This window comes from Liolophura sinensis, chromosome 13 (genome assembly GCF_032854445.1).
Source record: "Liolophura sinensis isolate JHLJ2023 chromosome 13, CUHK_Ljap_v2, whole genome shotgun sequence".
Lineage (NCBI taxonomy): Eukaryota > Metazoa > Mollusca > Polyplacophora > Chitonida > Chitonidae > Liolophura > Liolophura sinensis.
In genome coordinates, this window is record NC_088307.1 from 10,500,448 (window position 1) to 10,516,486 (window position 16,039).

The 16,039-nt window shown below is 40.4% G+C and overlaps 1 protein-coding gene across 1 annotated transcript in view; it reads right to left on the reverse strand.

Annotated features, from left to right (window-relative positions):
- LOC135480848 (folylpolyglutamate synthase, mitochondrial-like) overlaps positions 1-16,039 on the reverse strand; it is a 29,831-nt gene that overhangs the window by 12,548 nt on the left and 1,244 nt on the right. Inside the window, exons 2-8 of the mRNA XM_064760777.1 lie at positions 8,852-8,971; positions 7,349-7,467; positions 5,822-5,936; positions 4,727-4,969; positions 2,712-2,792; positions 1,524-1,674; positions 459-557 (exon numbers count right to left, since the gene is read on the reverse strand). Of these exons, the coding sequence (XP_064616847.1) occupies positions 459-557; positions 1,524-1,674; positions 2,712-2,792; positions 4,727-4,969; positions 5,822-5,936; positions 7,349-7,467; positions 8,852-8,971 (928 nt within the window). The remainder of the gene's footprint in view (positions 1-458; positions 558-1,523; positions 1,675-2,711; positions 2,793-4,726; positions 4,970-5,821; positions 5,937-7,348; positions 7,468-8,851; positions 8,972-16,039) is intronic.

Sequence of the window (16,039 nt, forward strand, 5' to 3'; positions counted from 1 at the left end):
CGTTCTCTCACAATGTTTCAAAGTACTGGTTGCAGAGGCGGTTGAACAGGTTGAAGAATTAGTGTGCAGAATTAGTGTGCAGAATTAGTGTGCATGTATTGTGAACCAAAGATTATGACGGAGTTAGCTCTATACTCCTGACAGCCCATGTACTGCTCACTGCACTCCCTTCCATATATCACTGCCACCACTAGAAAAGCCTGACCTTTGCTGCCTGCATGGTGTATGTAATTAAGTGGGTTCAGCCAAGGAACAGCCAACCTGAACTATTAACACAGGCATTGCTCTCTCCTTTCCTAGTTGTTTCAAATATGAAGACGATTTTTTCAATATTTTTTCATGCATTAAAATTAACATGGGTGCCACTGTAAAAGTGACATATTTTTGGGTAGGGAACAAAACAATAATCAAATAAATAAATAAATAAATTAATAATTAAAACCAAACAATTTATTCACCTTTTTTGGACTCTGCATCAACAGGGTAAGCATCCAATACTGGGATATCTTTAATTTCCACATGTGGCAAAGGTTTAGCCATCTCATGGTAAGTTTTTTCTGCAAAGACAAATAAACTTTTAATCAAGCATGTTGGTTACCGTTATGCACACATATACAGAAAGACAAAATCATCAGAAAAATCCAGAGAGCAAAAAATAGAATTAAAATCACAAAGCTTTGGGAATGTTTCACATATTTATTCAGGCAGCGAAATTTGGCCTGCCGGCGAAACCCAGAAATCGGTTACGTCTTTTCCGCCTCGCCTAACCGATCATTCGGTTACGCCACGTATGTTTATCAACCCGATCGGTTACGCTAATTGTTTACGTGGTTTATGTTTCAGGCATCATTCTGGATCATTAATAAAAGTATTCAGCTCAATGTTATGTTTGTTTTTCTTTTCTATATCTAGCAGCTCATACCGTAAGGTTGGTGAACAAATGAAAGAGAAATTTTACACTCACACGGTGTTTCAACGTTGTGTGTTGCCTGGTTGGTACTTGACTCCTGTGGCACATTTTTACGTAAAATTCCGTTATACAGGCTTATATGTGAAAAGATAAGTCAAAATAAATAATTTGAGTATTATCTCAAAGCCTGTAAAGCATATATGAATGATTACATTTCCATGTGACCAGCACAGGCAGCTGGCTGTGGCTGACCGCATACTGGCCGCGTTGTGATTATGAAAGCTGTTCAGTCCAGTTTATCTGTAGTTACCTAATGCACACTGACTCTAAGGACGTTCTCGTTGGACAGTTGGCCTAACCGATTTTCCGGTTAGCCAAATTGAACCGCACGTAACCGTTGCGCGACCGACGGTTTCGTTCGCGCCAAATTTCGCTGCCTGTTATTTACTTATTTAATTTGTTTTTTATGGTGGGAGGAACCCGGGGATTGCCCGGGAAAACCCACAACCATCCGCAGGTTGCTGACAGACCAGGAAAGTTCTTGTATATTCAATAATTAATATACAAATTTGTATATAAATACTTTGAACAATTTGATTCAAACAGATCAAACCTTTATTTCTATGGGCCAGCCATATATTACATAACTGTAGAGCAAGAGCGGCATTTTTTTCTTGAACTCGGCCCATCAATCCTAATTTGAAGTTTGGATCTTCCGATTTTATCCTATGACCTTTGAACTCTGGGGTCAAGTAAAGAGAACACTGCAAACATAAGGAAAGGGACAAAGATAACTAAACAGAATTCCAAAGTCAACCAACATACCAGGCAAAGAGTGTCCCACAATATTATTTGCATTTTGGAAGATATGTATTTTTGTAAAATCCCGCACATCAGTACATACATGTAGAATGCTGTTCCATGAATCAAACAGAGAGGGTGGGGTTTTTAAAAAGTTCTCACAAATGTGTTGAGGAAGTGAAATTGTTCACCTTCAGAACACATGGTTTATCAAGGCTAAATCTGGCCTCAGGATGGAACCAGCGGTGAAGGGCGCCTCACTGTTGAATATTTCGATTCTCATACATGTTTAAGGGCCTCGGTTCCTACGGTTGACCTCCACCCCACGTGCACACCACAATATGTACCTATAGCCCGAAAATTCAGTCTAAGAATGGCTTGTATTTACCGATACGTGGAGAGCCCTGCGATCCCGGATGACATGTGCATCTGATCATCACAGTGTATCATAGCTACCCCAGGCCGTCATTAAAAAGTTGTTTGTTGTGGGCAACAAACCCTGTTTTCTGAAGTTGGGTTGGTCAGTCTGCATATTTTTTTGTTAAAAAAAAATTAAAAGTAATTGCCTTTGTTTTCTTTTCCACTTTGTTGTTTTCATAACCAAGTTCTTTCACAACGAAGTCAAATATTCCTTCTTGATTGTGGATCCAACATTAAATTTGAGTAAATTTATGAACTTTAAACCTAAACAACTGAAGTTGAAAGGCATCCACTGCTTTCGCCTCTGTGGCGAAGGGACGCCAATTTGCTTTCGCCACACAGAAATCATATTCCCCAAAACTAACGTGGCGAATGGCTAGCCGAGGCTAAGATGATAATCAGTCTTATAATAAATTCGGGCTGTTTCTTTTTTTTTTTCTTTGACGCAAAAGGCACTTTAAGGGAAAAGCAGAGTCCAGTAATCGGATGCTGAGAAGCGCTGGATTAGGCCCTGTTTATGTGGGTATAGTATACATAGATGTAGTGCCACAAATAACACAAAGGGAAATAACTCTCATCTTACCCTGATTTCTTCAGACCTGTCTAAAAGGACATGCAGAGCTGATGGCTCCTGTGGGACTGTCACTGCTGGTACCCCAGCCTGTGGAAGAACAACGTAACAAGTTAGTCTATAGGAAGACAAAAGGTAGGCGAATGGCTGTGAAATGTTACAAGTGTGTCAGTGGCGACACAGTGGTTTTAGGCAATTCATCCACAGACAAAGAAATACCGCTACGCATTTAACAGATGAAGGTTGGTTGAATGGTAGCAGAATGCTAGAAGACTGCTACAAGTGTGCTAGCAGTGAGCTAGTGGCATTCAGCACCATATCCTCAGGTCACAAGCCTAACTCTACATCCCCAAATGATGTGAATGGTAGCAGAATGCTAGAAACCTGTTACAAGTGTGCTAGCAGCGAGCTAGTGGCATTCAGCACCATATCCTCAGGTCAGAAGCTTAATTCTACATCCCCAAATGATGTGAATGGTAGCAGAATGCTAGAAGCCTGCTACAAGTGTGCTAGCAGTGAGCTAGTGGCATTCCGCACCACATCCTCAGGCAAGAAGGCTAACTCTACATCCCCAAATGATGTGAATGGTAGCAGAATGCTAGAAGACTGCTACAAGTGTGCTAGCAGTGAGCTAGTGGCATTCCCCACCATATCCTCAGGTCAGAAGCCTAACTCTACATCCCCAAATGATGTGAATGGTAGCAGAATGCTAGAAGCCTGCTCCAAGTGTGCTAGCAGTGAGCTAGTGGCATTCCCCACCATATCCTCAGGCAAGAAGCCTAACTCTACATCCCCAAATGATGTGAATGGTAGCAGAATGCTAGAAGTCTGCTACAAGTGTGCTAGCAGAGAGCTAGTGGCATTCCCCACCATATCCTCAGGCAAGAAGGCTAACTCTACATCCCCAAATGATGTGAACGGTAGTGGCATGCTAGAAGCCTGCTACAAGTGTGCTAGCAGTGATGCTTCACTTAGACACTTTGGATGTCTGGATAATAGGTGAATGGTAGTGAAATGCTAGAAGCCTGCTACAAGAGTGCTGGTGGTAAGCTCGTGCCATCAGATACTACAGTGTATATCCACAAAACACAGATGAGGGCTGTGTGAATGGTAGTGAAATGCTAGAAGCCTGCTACATGAGTGCTGATGGTAAGCTTGTGACATCAGATACTACAGTGTATATCCACAAAACACAGACGAGGGCTGTGTGAATGGTAGTGAAATGCTAGAAGCCTGCTACATGAGTGCTGGTGGTAAGCTCCTGACATCAGATACTACAGTGTATATCCACAAAACACAGACGAGGGCTGTGTGAATGGTAGTGAAATGCTAGCAGCCTGCTACATGAGTGCTGATGGTAAGCTTGTGACATCAGATACCACAGTGTATATCCACAAAATACAGATGAGGGCTGTGTGAATGGTAGCGGAATGCTAGAAGCCTGCTACAAGTGTGCTGGTGGTAAGCTTGTGGCATTAGGCAGCACATACATAGACTACATTATTAATGGTAAACACTCAGTAGATGCGAGCTAGGTGAATGGTAGTTAAATGCCAGAAGTCTACTACAACTGTACTAGTGAATGAACTCAGCCATCGGAATGTTAGAAGCCTGCTACAAGTGTGCTTGTGGTAAGTTTGTGGCATTGGGCAGCACATACATAGGCTACATTATTAATGGTAAACACTCAGTAGATGAGGGCTAGGTGAACGGTAGTTAAATGCCAGAAGTCTACTACAAGTGTACTAGTTAATGAACTCACCCATCGGAATGCTAGAAGCCTGCTACAAGTGTGCTGGTGGTAAGTTTGTGGCATTGGGCAGCACATACATAGACTACATTATTAATGGTAAACACTCAGTAGATGAGGGCTAGGTGAACGGTAGTTAAATGCCAGAAGTCTACTACAAGTGTACTAGTTAATGAACTCAGCCATCGGAATGCTAGAAGCCTGCTACAAGTGTGCAAGTGAATGAACTGAAACCACGTTCTATGGCAAAGTCCTAATCTCGCCTCAGACTAACCTTAAAAATCCCTCCTTTCTGCCAGGCTATCTTCTCGATCGTGTCACCCAGGACACTGATGTGGTCCAGGCCAAGGGAGGTCACTCCACACACTATGGGTTTGCGGATCACATTAGTGGTATCATACTCCCCGCCTATTCCCACCTCCATGATTGCAACGTCAACATTCTCCTTGATGAAAACGTGAAAGGCCATGATTGTCAGGAAGGCAAAGTAGAAAGGCATCTCATTGTTGTGGAGAGACTGGAAAAGGAAATCATAAAATCAAAAAGTTATTCTTTAGCTAATTTTTCTGATTTTTGCGACAGATATTAGTAGTGTGGAAAGTAGAATATTACATTTCTTCACCAGGCCTTTCGGAAAAATAAACATATGACTATACTGTTTACTTGATGGTTCTAACCATGTGAGAAAAAACAAACTCAATATTTCTGCTACAATTACATATATATCGGCTACAATGAGCAGTCCCAAAAATGAGAAGAAATAGTGTTCTTAACAGAACTGGTGATAGGCTATACTATGTTGAGAATATTAACTTTTGGCAAAATGTCTTTTATAAAGGGATACCATGACAATATGATCAACATACATGATGAGGGCCAACATAATGTTAACATCAATGTTTGAAATACTAATTTTCATTACTCAACATGGTGCTCTAGAGTTTTCATTTTAATACATGACAGTGGGCGAGGACCAGGTAGTCGCGGTCAATTTACAGTTTAACCATGTGAGCCAAACGGGCCCATGTGAAACTACCAGTTTATTTATTTATTTATTTATTTATTTATTTATTTATTTGATTGGTGTTTTACGCCGTACTCTAGAATATTTCACTTATACGATGGCGGCCAGCACTATGGTGGGAGGAAACCGGGCAGAGTCCCCACGACCATCCGCAGAATACTGGCAGACCTTCCCACGTATGATCGGAGAGGAAGCCAGCATGAGCTGAACTTGAACTCACAGCGACCGCATTGGTGAGAGACTCCTGTGTCATTACGCTGCGCTAGCGCGCTAACCAATTGGGCCACGGAGGCCCCCTACTACCAGTTTAAAACATCTGCATGTACTACAGGAATCAAAACTCACTGCTGTTTGTGTCAATCTGTCGTGCACCTCCCAGAAATACGAGCTGAACATGTCTCTGCTGATTGGCTGTCCGTTTATTTGTATCCGTTCACGAACTTCTACTAAATGTGGCGAGCTTGGGAAAAGAATCAGAGCCGAAAATTACAACCACAGTTACTCTTCAGCAGTTAAATATTCGTCAGCATTAATGCTGCGAACCAAATTGACGCTGACCTGTATTTGATTTTTGTTTATGGGCGGAGGAAATTGGAATGCCTGAGAAAAGTCAATAGGCCTTTGGCAAATTACAGAAAAATGTCCGATGGTCAATGTACATGTATGTATTGTATTGTATATACAGTATTTAATTTAATTTATTTATTGATTTGAATTGTGTTTTACGCCATACTCAAGAATATTTCACTTATACGATGGATGCCAGCGGTATGGTGGGAGGAAACCGGGCAGAGCCCGGAGGAAACCCACAACCATCTGCAGGTTGCTGAAAGACTTTCCCTCGTATGACCGGAGAGGAAACCAGCATGAGCTGGACTTGAACTCACAATGACCACATTGGTGAGAGGCTCCATCAATAACACTTAAAGTCTGGTTTGTAAAAAAGCACTTTCAGTAGGATATAAAGGCTTCTTTTGATGGCAACACTTAAGTTTTTTTGGTAAGGAATTAATCAATCTTCACCAAAAAATCTTTAAAATGGCCTTATCAATCAGAATCAAACAACATGTGTCACTAGAAAACTGCTTAAGTTTAGGTGCAGTAGAGCAGTTTGACAGTAGAATTATGACGTCCAGAGGGTTAGCCAGAAATGTGAAAGAGGGTGTCCAAACATCCCTTTTTGAGGCTATTTTGTTATAGCAAGGTGTCCAGATTCCATTTTCCTTTACCTCTTCCATGTTAAAAGTGCTGAAAACAGGGTGTCCAAACATCACCAGTTTTCTGTTTCACCTGTCCACTTGGACAGACGGGTCTATTTCACCTGTCCACTTGGACAGGCGGGCCTATTTCACCTGTCCACTTGAGCAGACGGGTCTATTTCACCCATCCACTTGGACAGATGGGCCTATTTCACCCATCCACTTGGACAGGCGGGCCTATTTCATCCATCCACTTGGACAGACGGGTCTATTTCACCTGTCCACTTGGACAGGCGGGCCTATTTCACCTGTCCACTTGAGCAGACGGGTCTATTTCACCCATCCACTTGGACAGGCGGGCCTATTTCACCCATCCACTTGGACAGGCGGGCCTATTTCACCCGTCCACTTGGACAGAGGGGCCTATTTCACCCATCCACTTGGACAGATGGGCCTATTTCACCCGTCCATTTAGACAGATTGGCCATATTTCACCCGTCCAATTGGACAGGAAGCTGGCTAACCTTATAATGAACGACCTCACACCGAGCTCAGGTCATCAGAACAATGACTTTGAAAAGAACCGTTAACTGCTTCTTGTCCCCAAGGCCCTCTACAACAGTTAGAGGGGCAGAATTTACAATTTCCCTGTCCAAGATCTGAATCAAATCACCTGAAAAAGCCAGTCTTGTATCCATGGTGACGGAGAATGCTTTCAGACATGGCGCAAGTTGATCCCTTCCCTTTTGTACCACTGACATGGATGACTGACAGCTTGTCAATGTCATCAAGCTTCAAAAAAATGGATAGAAGAAATGGAAAATGATTTATTTATTTATTTATTTGATTGGTGTTTTACGCCGTACTCTAGAATATTTCACTTATACGACGGCAGCCAGCATTATGGTGGGTGGAAACCAGGCAGAGCCCGGGGGAAACCCATGTCCACCCGCAGGTTGCTGGCAGACCTTCCCACCTATGGCCGGAGAGGAAACCAGCATGAGCTGGTCTTGAACTCACAGCGACCCTGTTGGTGAGAGGCTCCTGGGTCATTACGCTGCGCTAGCGCGCTAACCCACTGAGCCACGGAGGCCCCAAAACGGAAAATGAGGACAATGAGACTTTGATAATTGATCAAACAAATAGAAGTACTGACTTATTTATTTCATTAAAATCAGACCAAAATTTTAGTTATGTTCCTGACTCTGCATGATTATCAGGCATCTGTTGAACACAAACTTGTACATAAATGTATGCAAATTTCTCTTTGGTAATCAGCTAAAAGGTTTAAATAAAATGTGGGACTGATGCAAATGGGGATCAGAATCCAACTAAACAAATTTTTTTTCGGTTTTATTTTTTATACCCTTCAACAACATTAAAAAAATTAAACAATTACTCACGAAATCCATCTAACCCAAAATTAGATGATTTTTCCAATTTTATTTTTCATACCCTTCGACAACATTAAAAAGAATTCATTGGGCAAGTATCACAAAAAAGTTAAACAGGTGCGGCCTTGTGGGCCATACATGCCATATAAAGGCACAATGTCTTTTCTTCTGATTTTTGCATTTGATTCTTCAGAAAATTCATTTTCGCAGAACAAAACCAAGCATTTTATAAAACACTTCATTTGCCCAGGCATGTCATTAAATGATGGACATGATGGATGTGACAACATACACTATGTTCCGCAAGAGTGAGTGCCTGGGGTTTAACGTCGTGCTCAACAATTTTTCAGTCATATGATGACGATGGAATCCTTAAAGTGTATATAATGTACCTCCTTGTTGCAGGACGGATTTTCCACCGCTCTTTTATCTAGTGCTGCTTCACTGAGACTTACAGAAGGCAAGTAAGCCTCCCCGCCCAAGCCATTATACTGATACGGGTCACTATCCCTTTCATGCTGAACGCCAAGCGAGGAAGTTACAACTTCCTCTTTTAAAGTCTTAGGTGTGACTCAACCCAGGTCTGATCCTGGATCTACTGCTCCCGAAGCGGACGCTATACCAGCTATGCTATCCGGGACGGTGTTCCTTAAGAAATCAAACAAATTTTTAATAAGTCTCTACAGATTTTAACAGATTTGGGTATGATATTTAAATTCTTTGCACAATTTGTTTCGTACATTTACAAATCAAAAATGTGGCAAACTGTCTTTCATCCTTACCGTCAGACCAACTCTTTCCACATATTTGAGAGTTGACTGAATCTTGTTTTTATGCAGATCATCTTTGATGGCCAAATTCTGAAGGTTGGACTGGAGATGATTTAAAGCACAAATAGCTCTCTGCAAAGATAGAAGTAAAAAAATGATGTATAAACATGAATTTACAGGCCTTGCTGTGGATACCTGGATACCTGTGAAGTGTTTTCGATGGTATCCAGTTGGATTTATTTATTTATTTATTTGATTGGTGTTTTACACCGTACTTAAGAATATTTCACTTATACGACGGCGGTCAGCATTATGGTGGGTGGAAACCGGGCAAAGCCCGGGGGAAACCCACGACCATCCGCAGGTTGCTCAGAACCTTCCCATGGACAGCCAGAGAGGAAGCCAGCATAGGTATCCAGTTGGACACCCATAATATATTTCATAGACACACAATTTTGGGGGGACGTATGTTTGCCCGAACAAATCACCTGTGTCTTTAGGCCTCCATCGCGAATTGAGATTTCAAATTAATTGCTCATTTTCGTGAGATAATCATGTAAACAGCGTATTATGTAAGACAGGTTGGATGTTTCCTGTCTAAAACAAGATGGCCACCCAATGTTAAAGCATTGGGGAAAAGGTCACTTTTTGCCACTTCACTAGCAGCCCGTAAGGCCCACTTGTACAAAATGATGTCACAAAAGCTCTGCAGAAATACTCAGAATATCTGCAAAGCTGAAAATGATACAAATCCAACTGATACAAGATTTGCCATTCAAAATTGGCATCTTCCTATGCAATAAAATTGGGAGAGCCGTTTTCTTCACCAAAGCCATTTGTTACTAAGGAGATCACATGGTCTCTAAGCTTCTTACAGAATGACAGCAGTCCAGGTGTTGAATTCTCCATGTTTCATTTTTTTCTGCCACACTATACCTTACACACACACCTAATCTCAAAAAATCGAATCGCAGAGAATTTGGTGGCTCAGGTCAACTGGCACGAAATGTTTACAGACACTGACAAAATGTCGAAAGGCAAACAGCTCAAGCTGACTGTACTTACGTACATACAGATCTAACCTAGCTTACCAATTCTCATCTACATTAGTTCAGTCATGGATGGGTGCATTTATTTATTTGTTTTCACTGGTGTTTTACACTGTTGGCCTGCATACACTCAAGAATGTTTCTTAGGACAGCGGCCAGCATCAGCATGGGCGGAAAAAAATGGGCAGAGCCCTGGGAAAGCCTCATGGGCATGTATAATCACCCTGACAAATTGAAGTGGTTCAGCGACATCTTAATATCTACTGTAACGGGATCAAAAGGAAAAGTTTTTCCTCCAAGCCAACGTTATCAAAGAATCCCCAACAGAGCCAAGAAGATATTTTGGCTTCTAACATTGTGCTCTCATTTTGCATAAGTCAGTAGCCTCCACATGAGCCTCTTCTGATGCCAGGGAAAAACTGCCATAGGGGAGATCCCAAAAATTACACTAGGGTAGTCAGGTGTGGGGATACCTTTTCTCGGGTAAAAATTGCGCGCCAAAACCAGGGAGCATGTAATTGGGTATGCACATGTATTGTTGTGATTTCCTGAGCTCTCTGACAATTACCAACGTCTGATGCTAAGAAAACATATCTGTTACACTGCTCATCTGTGATGTGAAAACAAATGGAAAGGTCAGGGCAAGGGTGCATTTCCATTCTCTAAAGCAAAGGGGGAAGTTCATACACTAGGACAAAGCTGATATGTTTCATCCTTTAAACTTCATGCAACACAACACGATTTTGGCTCTGTTATCAAGCAGATTAAATTAGGTCACAGCCAATGAGTGGAGATGAGGCTCACATGGGTGCTTACACTCAGCGTATTTGTAGTCGAATATGTACAGTGTACCTATGTGGAGGATAGAAAAAAGACAGTAGAATTCTTCTAACCATAGAGGTAGAATCCGTACACATCACGCAAAGCTGAATTCAAATTAGAAAATTACGGCACATTTATCAAACCGAAGCGCAGCGTAATGACCCAGGAGCCTCTCATCAATGCGGTCGCTGTGAGTTCAAGGCCAGCTCATGCTGGCTTCCTCTCCGGCCGTAAGTGGGAAGGTCTGCCAGCAACCTGCGGATGGTCATGGGTTTCCCCTGGGCTCTGTCCGCTTCCTCCCACCATAATGCTGGCCGCCGTCATATGAGTGAAATATTCTTGAGTAGGGTGTAAAACATCAATTAAATAAATAAATAAATAAATAATATCAAATCGAAAGTGAAAATGGAACAGGTTTTTTTCAGTATTGATTTCGGCTCTCCTCTTCCTCATTAAAATGTTTAATTAAAAAGCTTCATTAAATTAGAAAATTTAGACACATTTATCAGATCAAAAGTGAAAATGAAATAGGTTTTATCAGTATTGATTTTGGCTCCCCTCTTCATCATTAAAATGTTTAATTAAAAAGCTTCTTTAAGATTAGAAAATTTAGGCACATTTATCAGATCAAAAGTGAAAATGGAACAGTTTTTTTCAGTATTGATTTCGGCTCTCCTCTTCCTCATTAAAATGTTTAATTAAAAAGCTTCATTAAAATTAGAAAATTTAGGCACATTTATCAGATCAAAAGTGAAAATGAAATAGGTTTTATCAGTATTGATTTTGGCTCTCCTCTTCCTCATTAAAATGTTTAATTAAAAAGCTTCTTTAAAATTAGAAAATTTAGGCACATTTATCAGATCAAAAGTGAAAATGAAATAGGTTTTATCAGTATTGATTTTGGTTCTCCTCTTCCTCATTAAAATGTTTAATTAAAAAGCGTCTTTAAAATTAGAAAATTTAGGCACATTTATCAGATCAAAAGTGAAAATGGAACAGTTTTTTTCAGTACTGATTTTGGCTCTCCTCTTTCTCATTAAAATGTTTAATTAAAATGGAACAGGTTTTACAGTATTGACCTTATTTTAATCAGTTTGAAAATTGTTGGCCCGATAAGAAACTGTCCAGGAGGTTTCCCCTCGCTTCTTGTCAATATTACCAGCTGGACAGGAAATACTTTCACACGATTGCTCCCTCTGTACAGGACCACAAAATTCTAGCACAAACTGTAAACCTAAATTGTGTTGTGGTACTCACAAAAATGTTTAACACATGCTAATTTGTTAATTTCATTGTAAAGATTTTAAAATATTTATTCCGAGAATGGACAATGTTTTCACGGAGTAGATAAACCGTATCTTCTCGGTATATTGATACCAAAATATCAATCTAGAGAAAATATATATTTCCCCTCCCAAAACAGTCACCATACTGTTTTCCGCGTTGTGTTCTACACACTAGGCTATCCAATCTAAGTAAAGCAGATGGTTGTGTGGCATTATTTACAGGGAAGCATTCAACACCCCTCTGCATTAGGCATTATATCTGCAGGATTGTCTTGAATCTACCGACCTCTTGTCTTCCTCGCCATTCGTGTATTGGGGCCAAATAAGAATGGAACATGGATGCTAATGATAATGCCGACTTATATACGAGGATAAAACACCTGTGGCAGTAAAGCACCCATGTCTGACTTGTGGGCAGATTTCCATTCATCACTGACCCATGGGTCTACTTTGGCGGGAACAGGACATAAATCTGAGAGCCAAGTCTCGATGGCGGGGTGGGTGGGTGGGGCTACACACTTTTTAGATTAATTTTAAAGTGAACATAAAGTCAGCCATTAAAGCTGAATTGATTAATAAAGTTGTATTCCAGAAATGGTCTTTAAAAAGTTCTACACCTCTTATCAACCAAGTAAATAGCAAATGATCGTCAGTACCTAGCCACTCATTTGGTGATGCCATTGATACCCAACCAAAGAGTATCAGTTCTGTCCTTTTTTCAAAGGGGCAATGTTTCGCCGGCTCACCCTGGCAAGTTACTGCAGTCTCCTGCCCAACATGTATGCATTGTGACACGGGCAGTTGTTCTCAGTTCCGTTCCATGGTCCAAAATGCATCAGTTTAACACTTATACTAACTACAACATCCGATTTATTGCACTGCTAATTGTCTACCCACAATAAGAAACAAAGCTAACTATGGAGAGGTAATAGGTTTTTTGACGTGACAGCCAATTGTCATGTGACGCTCCTAGCGCTAGTGATTGGCCAAGTTCACAAGGGCTTCTGCACCATGGTTACTCAGAGTGAATTGTCCGTCAATGCCATATCCCCAAAGCTGAACTTCATCTTCTTGGCTTTCAAAACTTATAGAACTTTTTTACATATTTTTCTGTGACAACTTTCTCCTGTATTCTTTTTTCTATGCATATATAGTGGCAGACTTTATGTTCACTTTAAAAAGATAACTTGTAATATATTACCATGAGCATTTCAAGTAAAAGTTAATACATGTAGTGTGGTACATGTCCATTGTATCATTACATTATCTCAGCTGGGCTTAAACCATACAAATGCCTCAAAGCCCACTGATATATGTACCAGACAAGCCTGAGAGAATATCGAGCTCTTAGGAGTATGCATTGCTGTGAATGGCATCCGTAAGGCCAAAATTAAAATCTTGTTTGTTTGGTGTTACAAGCCATTTGTAACAAAAGAGGGGTAGGTAGGTCGAGTAATTTTTTTTTTCGCTTTTTTTTTTTTGCTGAAAGAAAGAATAATTGTAGAATCCTGTTCAAATCACTGATCACAATTAAACTCCTGACTCCTCAACTCTGATCAGAACGCAGTACTAAATTATGTCACCCATAATTTGGCAATTCTCAAAATAAACATTCTTAAATCTTTACAATTAAACTAACACATGAACATTTTTATGAGTACTACGGCACAATTTAAGTTAACAGTTTGTGCTAGCTTTTTGAGGTCCAGTGCAGAGACAGCGACAGTGAAGTGGAACCCAATGAAAAAAAATCTATACTAAGAAATCTGTTTCCATTTTTCTAAATTTCCTAATCTTAATTTTAACTTAAGGATTCTTCCCTCATGCGAACGATCACACATTTAGTGTGTTCTCAGTGCACATCACCTACAGTGTACATGTACATCATTCAATGTACCTGCTTATCTAGAAGTATGAAAAAGGTAAGCACCTAAGTGAACCTCTGCTCAGATCGCCTGCTATGACCTAATTTACCCTGTCCAAAACATTTATACATGATGAAGAGGCGAGCCATAATCATGTCGTGCTGCATGAAGTTTAAAGGATGGAACATATCAGCTTTCTATTGCAACTAACCATTGTTTCCACTTCACAACAATGTATCAGTAAACAGATACATTTTCTACCCACCACCCACCAAAGCATCTGGTCCTGGTGATATCAATCACAGTTCAGGAACATATACCAAAAGCTACATGTTCCCTAGCATTGAGTTTTGACCCGGAGAAAAACTATCCACACACCTGACACATTTTGAAATTTTGAGATCTCCCAAACCATATTTTTCCATGCCAACAAAAGGGGCTCATGTGGTGGCCTCTGATATATGTGAAATGGGATTAACACAAAGGTGGATGGGAACATCAAAGGGGCTCTGTTGGGGATTCTTTAATATGGTTTAAAACAAAACTGTATGATGTAGTAAGGTCTCAGTTTGTCACCGTGATTATACCAGTCCAAGGCTGAATTAAATTTAATCCACAAAAAATAAACTAGGGGATTTAAGTAAGTATCGCGTACGTTATAAACAGAGTCACGCAATTCTCACCAATTCAATATCGCAAAATTAGGTGTGTTTTTTAGGTAGAGCGTGGCAGATAAAATTGGATCAGGGAAAATTCCATAGTTTGCCGTCCTAAGACGCTGACAGCTGCGATGTTTACAAGGCTTTCCTGAACATTTTACACTGATAGTCTCACAAAATGAGTCATTAATCTGAAATCTCGACTCCCTATCTCGAAACACAATGACACTGGTCATTTGTTCAATGAGGTAATGGAAAATACGGTAACACAATCAGATGCATGAAAACACAGGTATCTCGATCTATGGGTATCAGATGGAGCATAAACGTCAAAGCCTGTATGGCCCGCTTTGCCCAACAGCTGGAGAGGATATTTTATATCTCGAAAGAGCACCTGTCACCTGTGAACAGACTGATATTTTAAATGATCGTCCCGAAAAAAAAGTAATTAACACAAGTAACTGAATGAAATAAACTAAAAGAATTTGACATCTGTAAAAACACACACACAAAAAAAATTTCAGTTGAACCCTTTTTCAATGGTCACTCAGGCTATAAGGTCGGTATAATTTAAAAAAAGGTTAGACAGGTGCGTGGATACCTTTTCTCCCAATTAAAACTCTATGTTATGCAACATGTAGCTGGGAATATACTGGTATAATCTGGACAACTTGGCCATGTGAAAATGCGATTTCACCGGACAAATCAGCCATGTGAACACCCCAATGCAAAAATACTTGTAATGTATAATGTAACCATGCAACATTCCTTGACATTCTTGACAATGTGTTTTCTTTCAATTCCTTCACAAGTTAATACCTTCCTTCTTCCTTCACACAGAAGACGCACTCATGACCAGCTAGGCATGGTAGTGCAGTTTTCAATCAGGTGTGTGCTTCAATGGTGGTGGGGGTTGAGGAAAGGTGTGTGTGTGGGGGGGGGGGGGGGGGATGGATGACTATATGCTCTATCAGCAAAGCTCTAGATAGACTGATATCTGACTTACTTCTTAGACATGCTGTATTACAATTACCTGTATCTAAGTAGGCCTCCTGACAATAAAAAACCAAAGCTTGAACAAACAAATGCTCCGCAAAGCTACAGATTTAGGTACATCTATAAGCCAGGTCAGGTTGAAGTCTTGTTTAGATGTGCTTTGTAAAGAACAACCTGCTTTTAAAGGGACAATGACCAGAAAAGCGTAGTTCTATTTTAATCTCTCACAGAGGACAGGAAATGTGGTTAGGGAGGCTTTCCAACGTGGGTGTCAATGTGAGAAAATCTGTCTGATTTTTCTGCTAAATTGGTTAAAACAAGTAATGTAAATTACCTACCAGTACTGTACATTATATACATGTAGGCCTACATTGCACGCACATATTTGTTAATTATTTGCCAGTGGTACATATACATATTGTGGATAATTGAAAGTTCAATCAGTTTTAATTAGTGGGATTGAGGCTGACTAAACAGTCAGGTCGGCATGATGCTTAAGAAACTTTTAATGCCAATTAGTGTA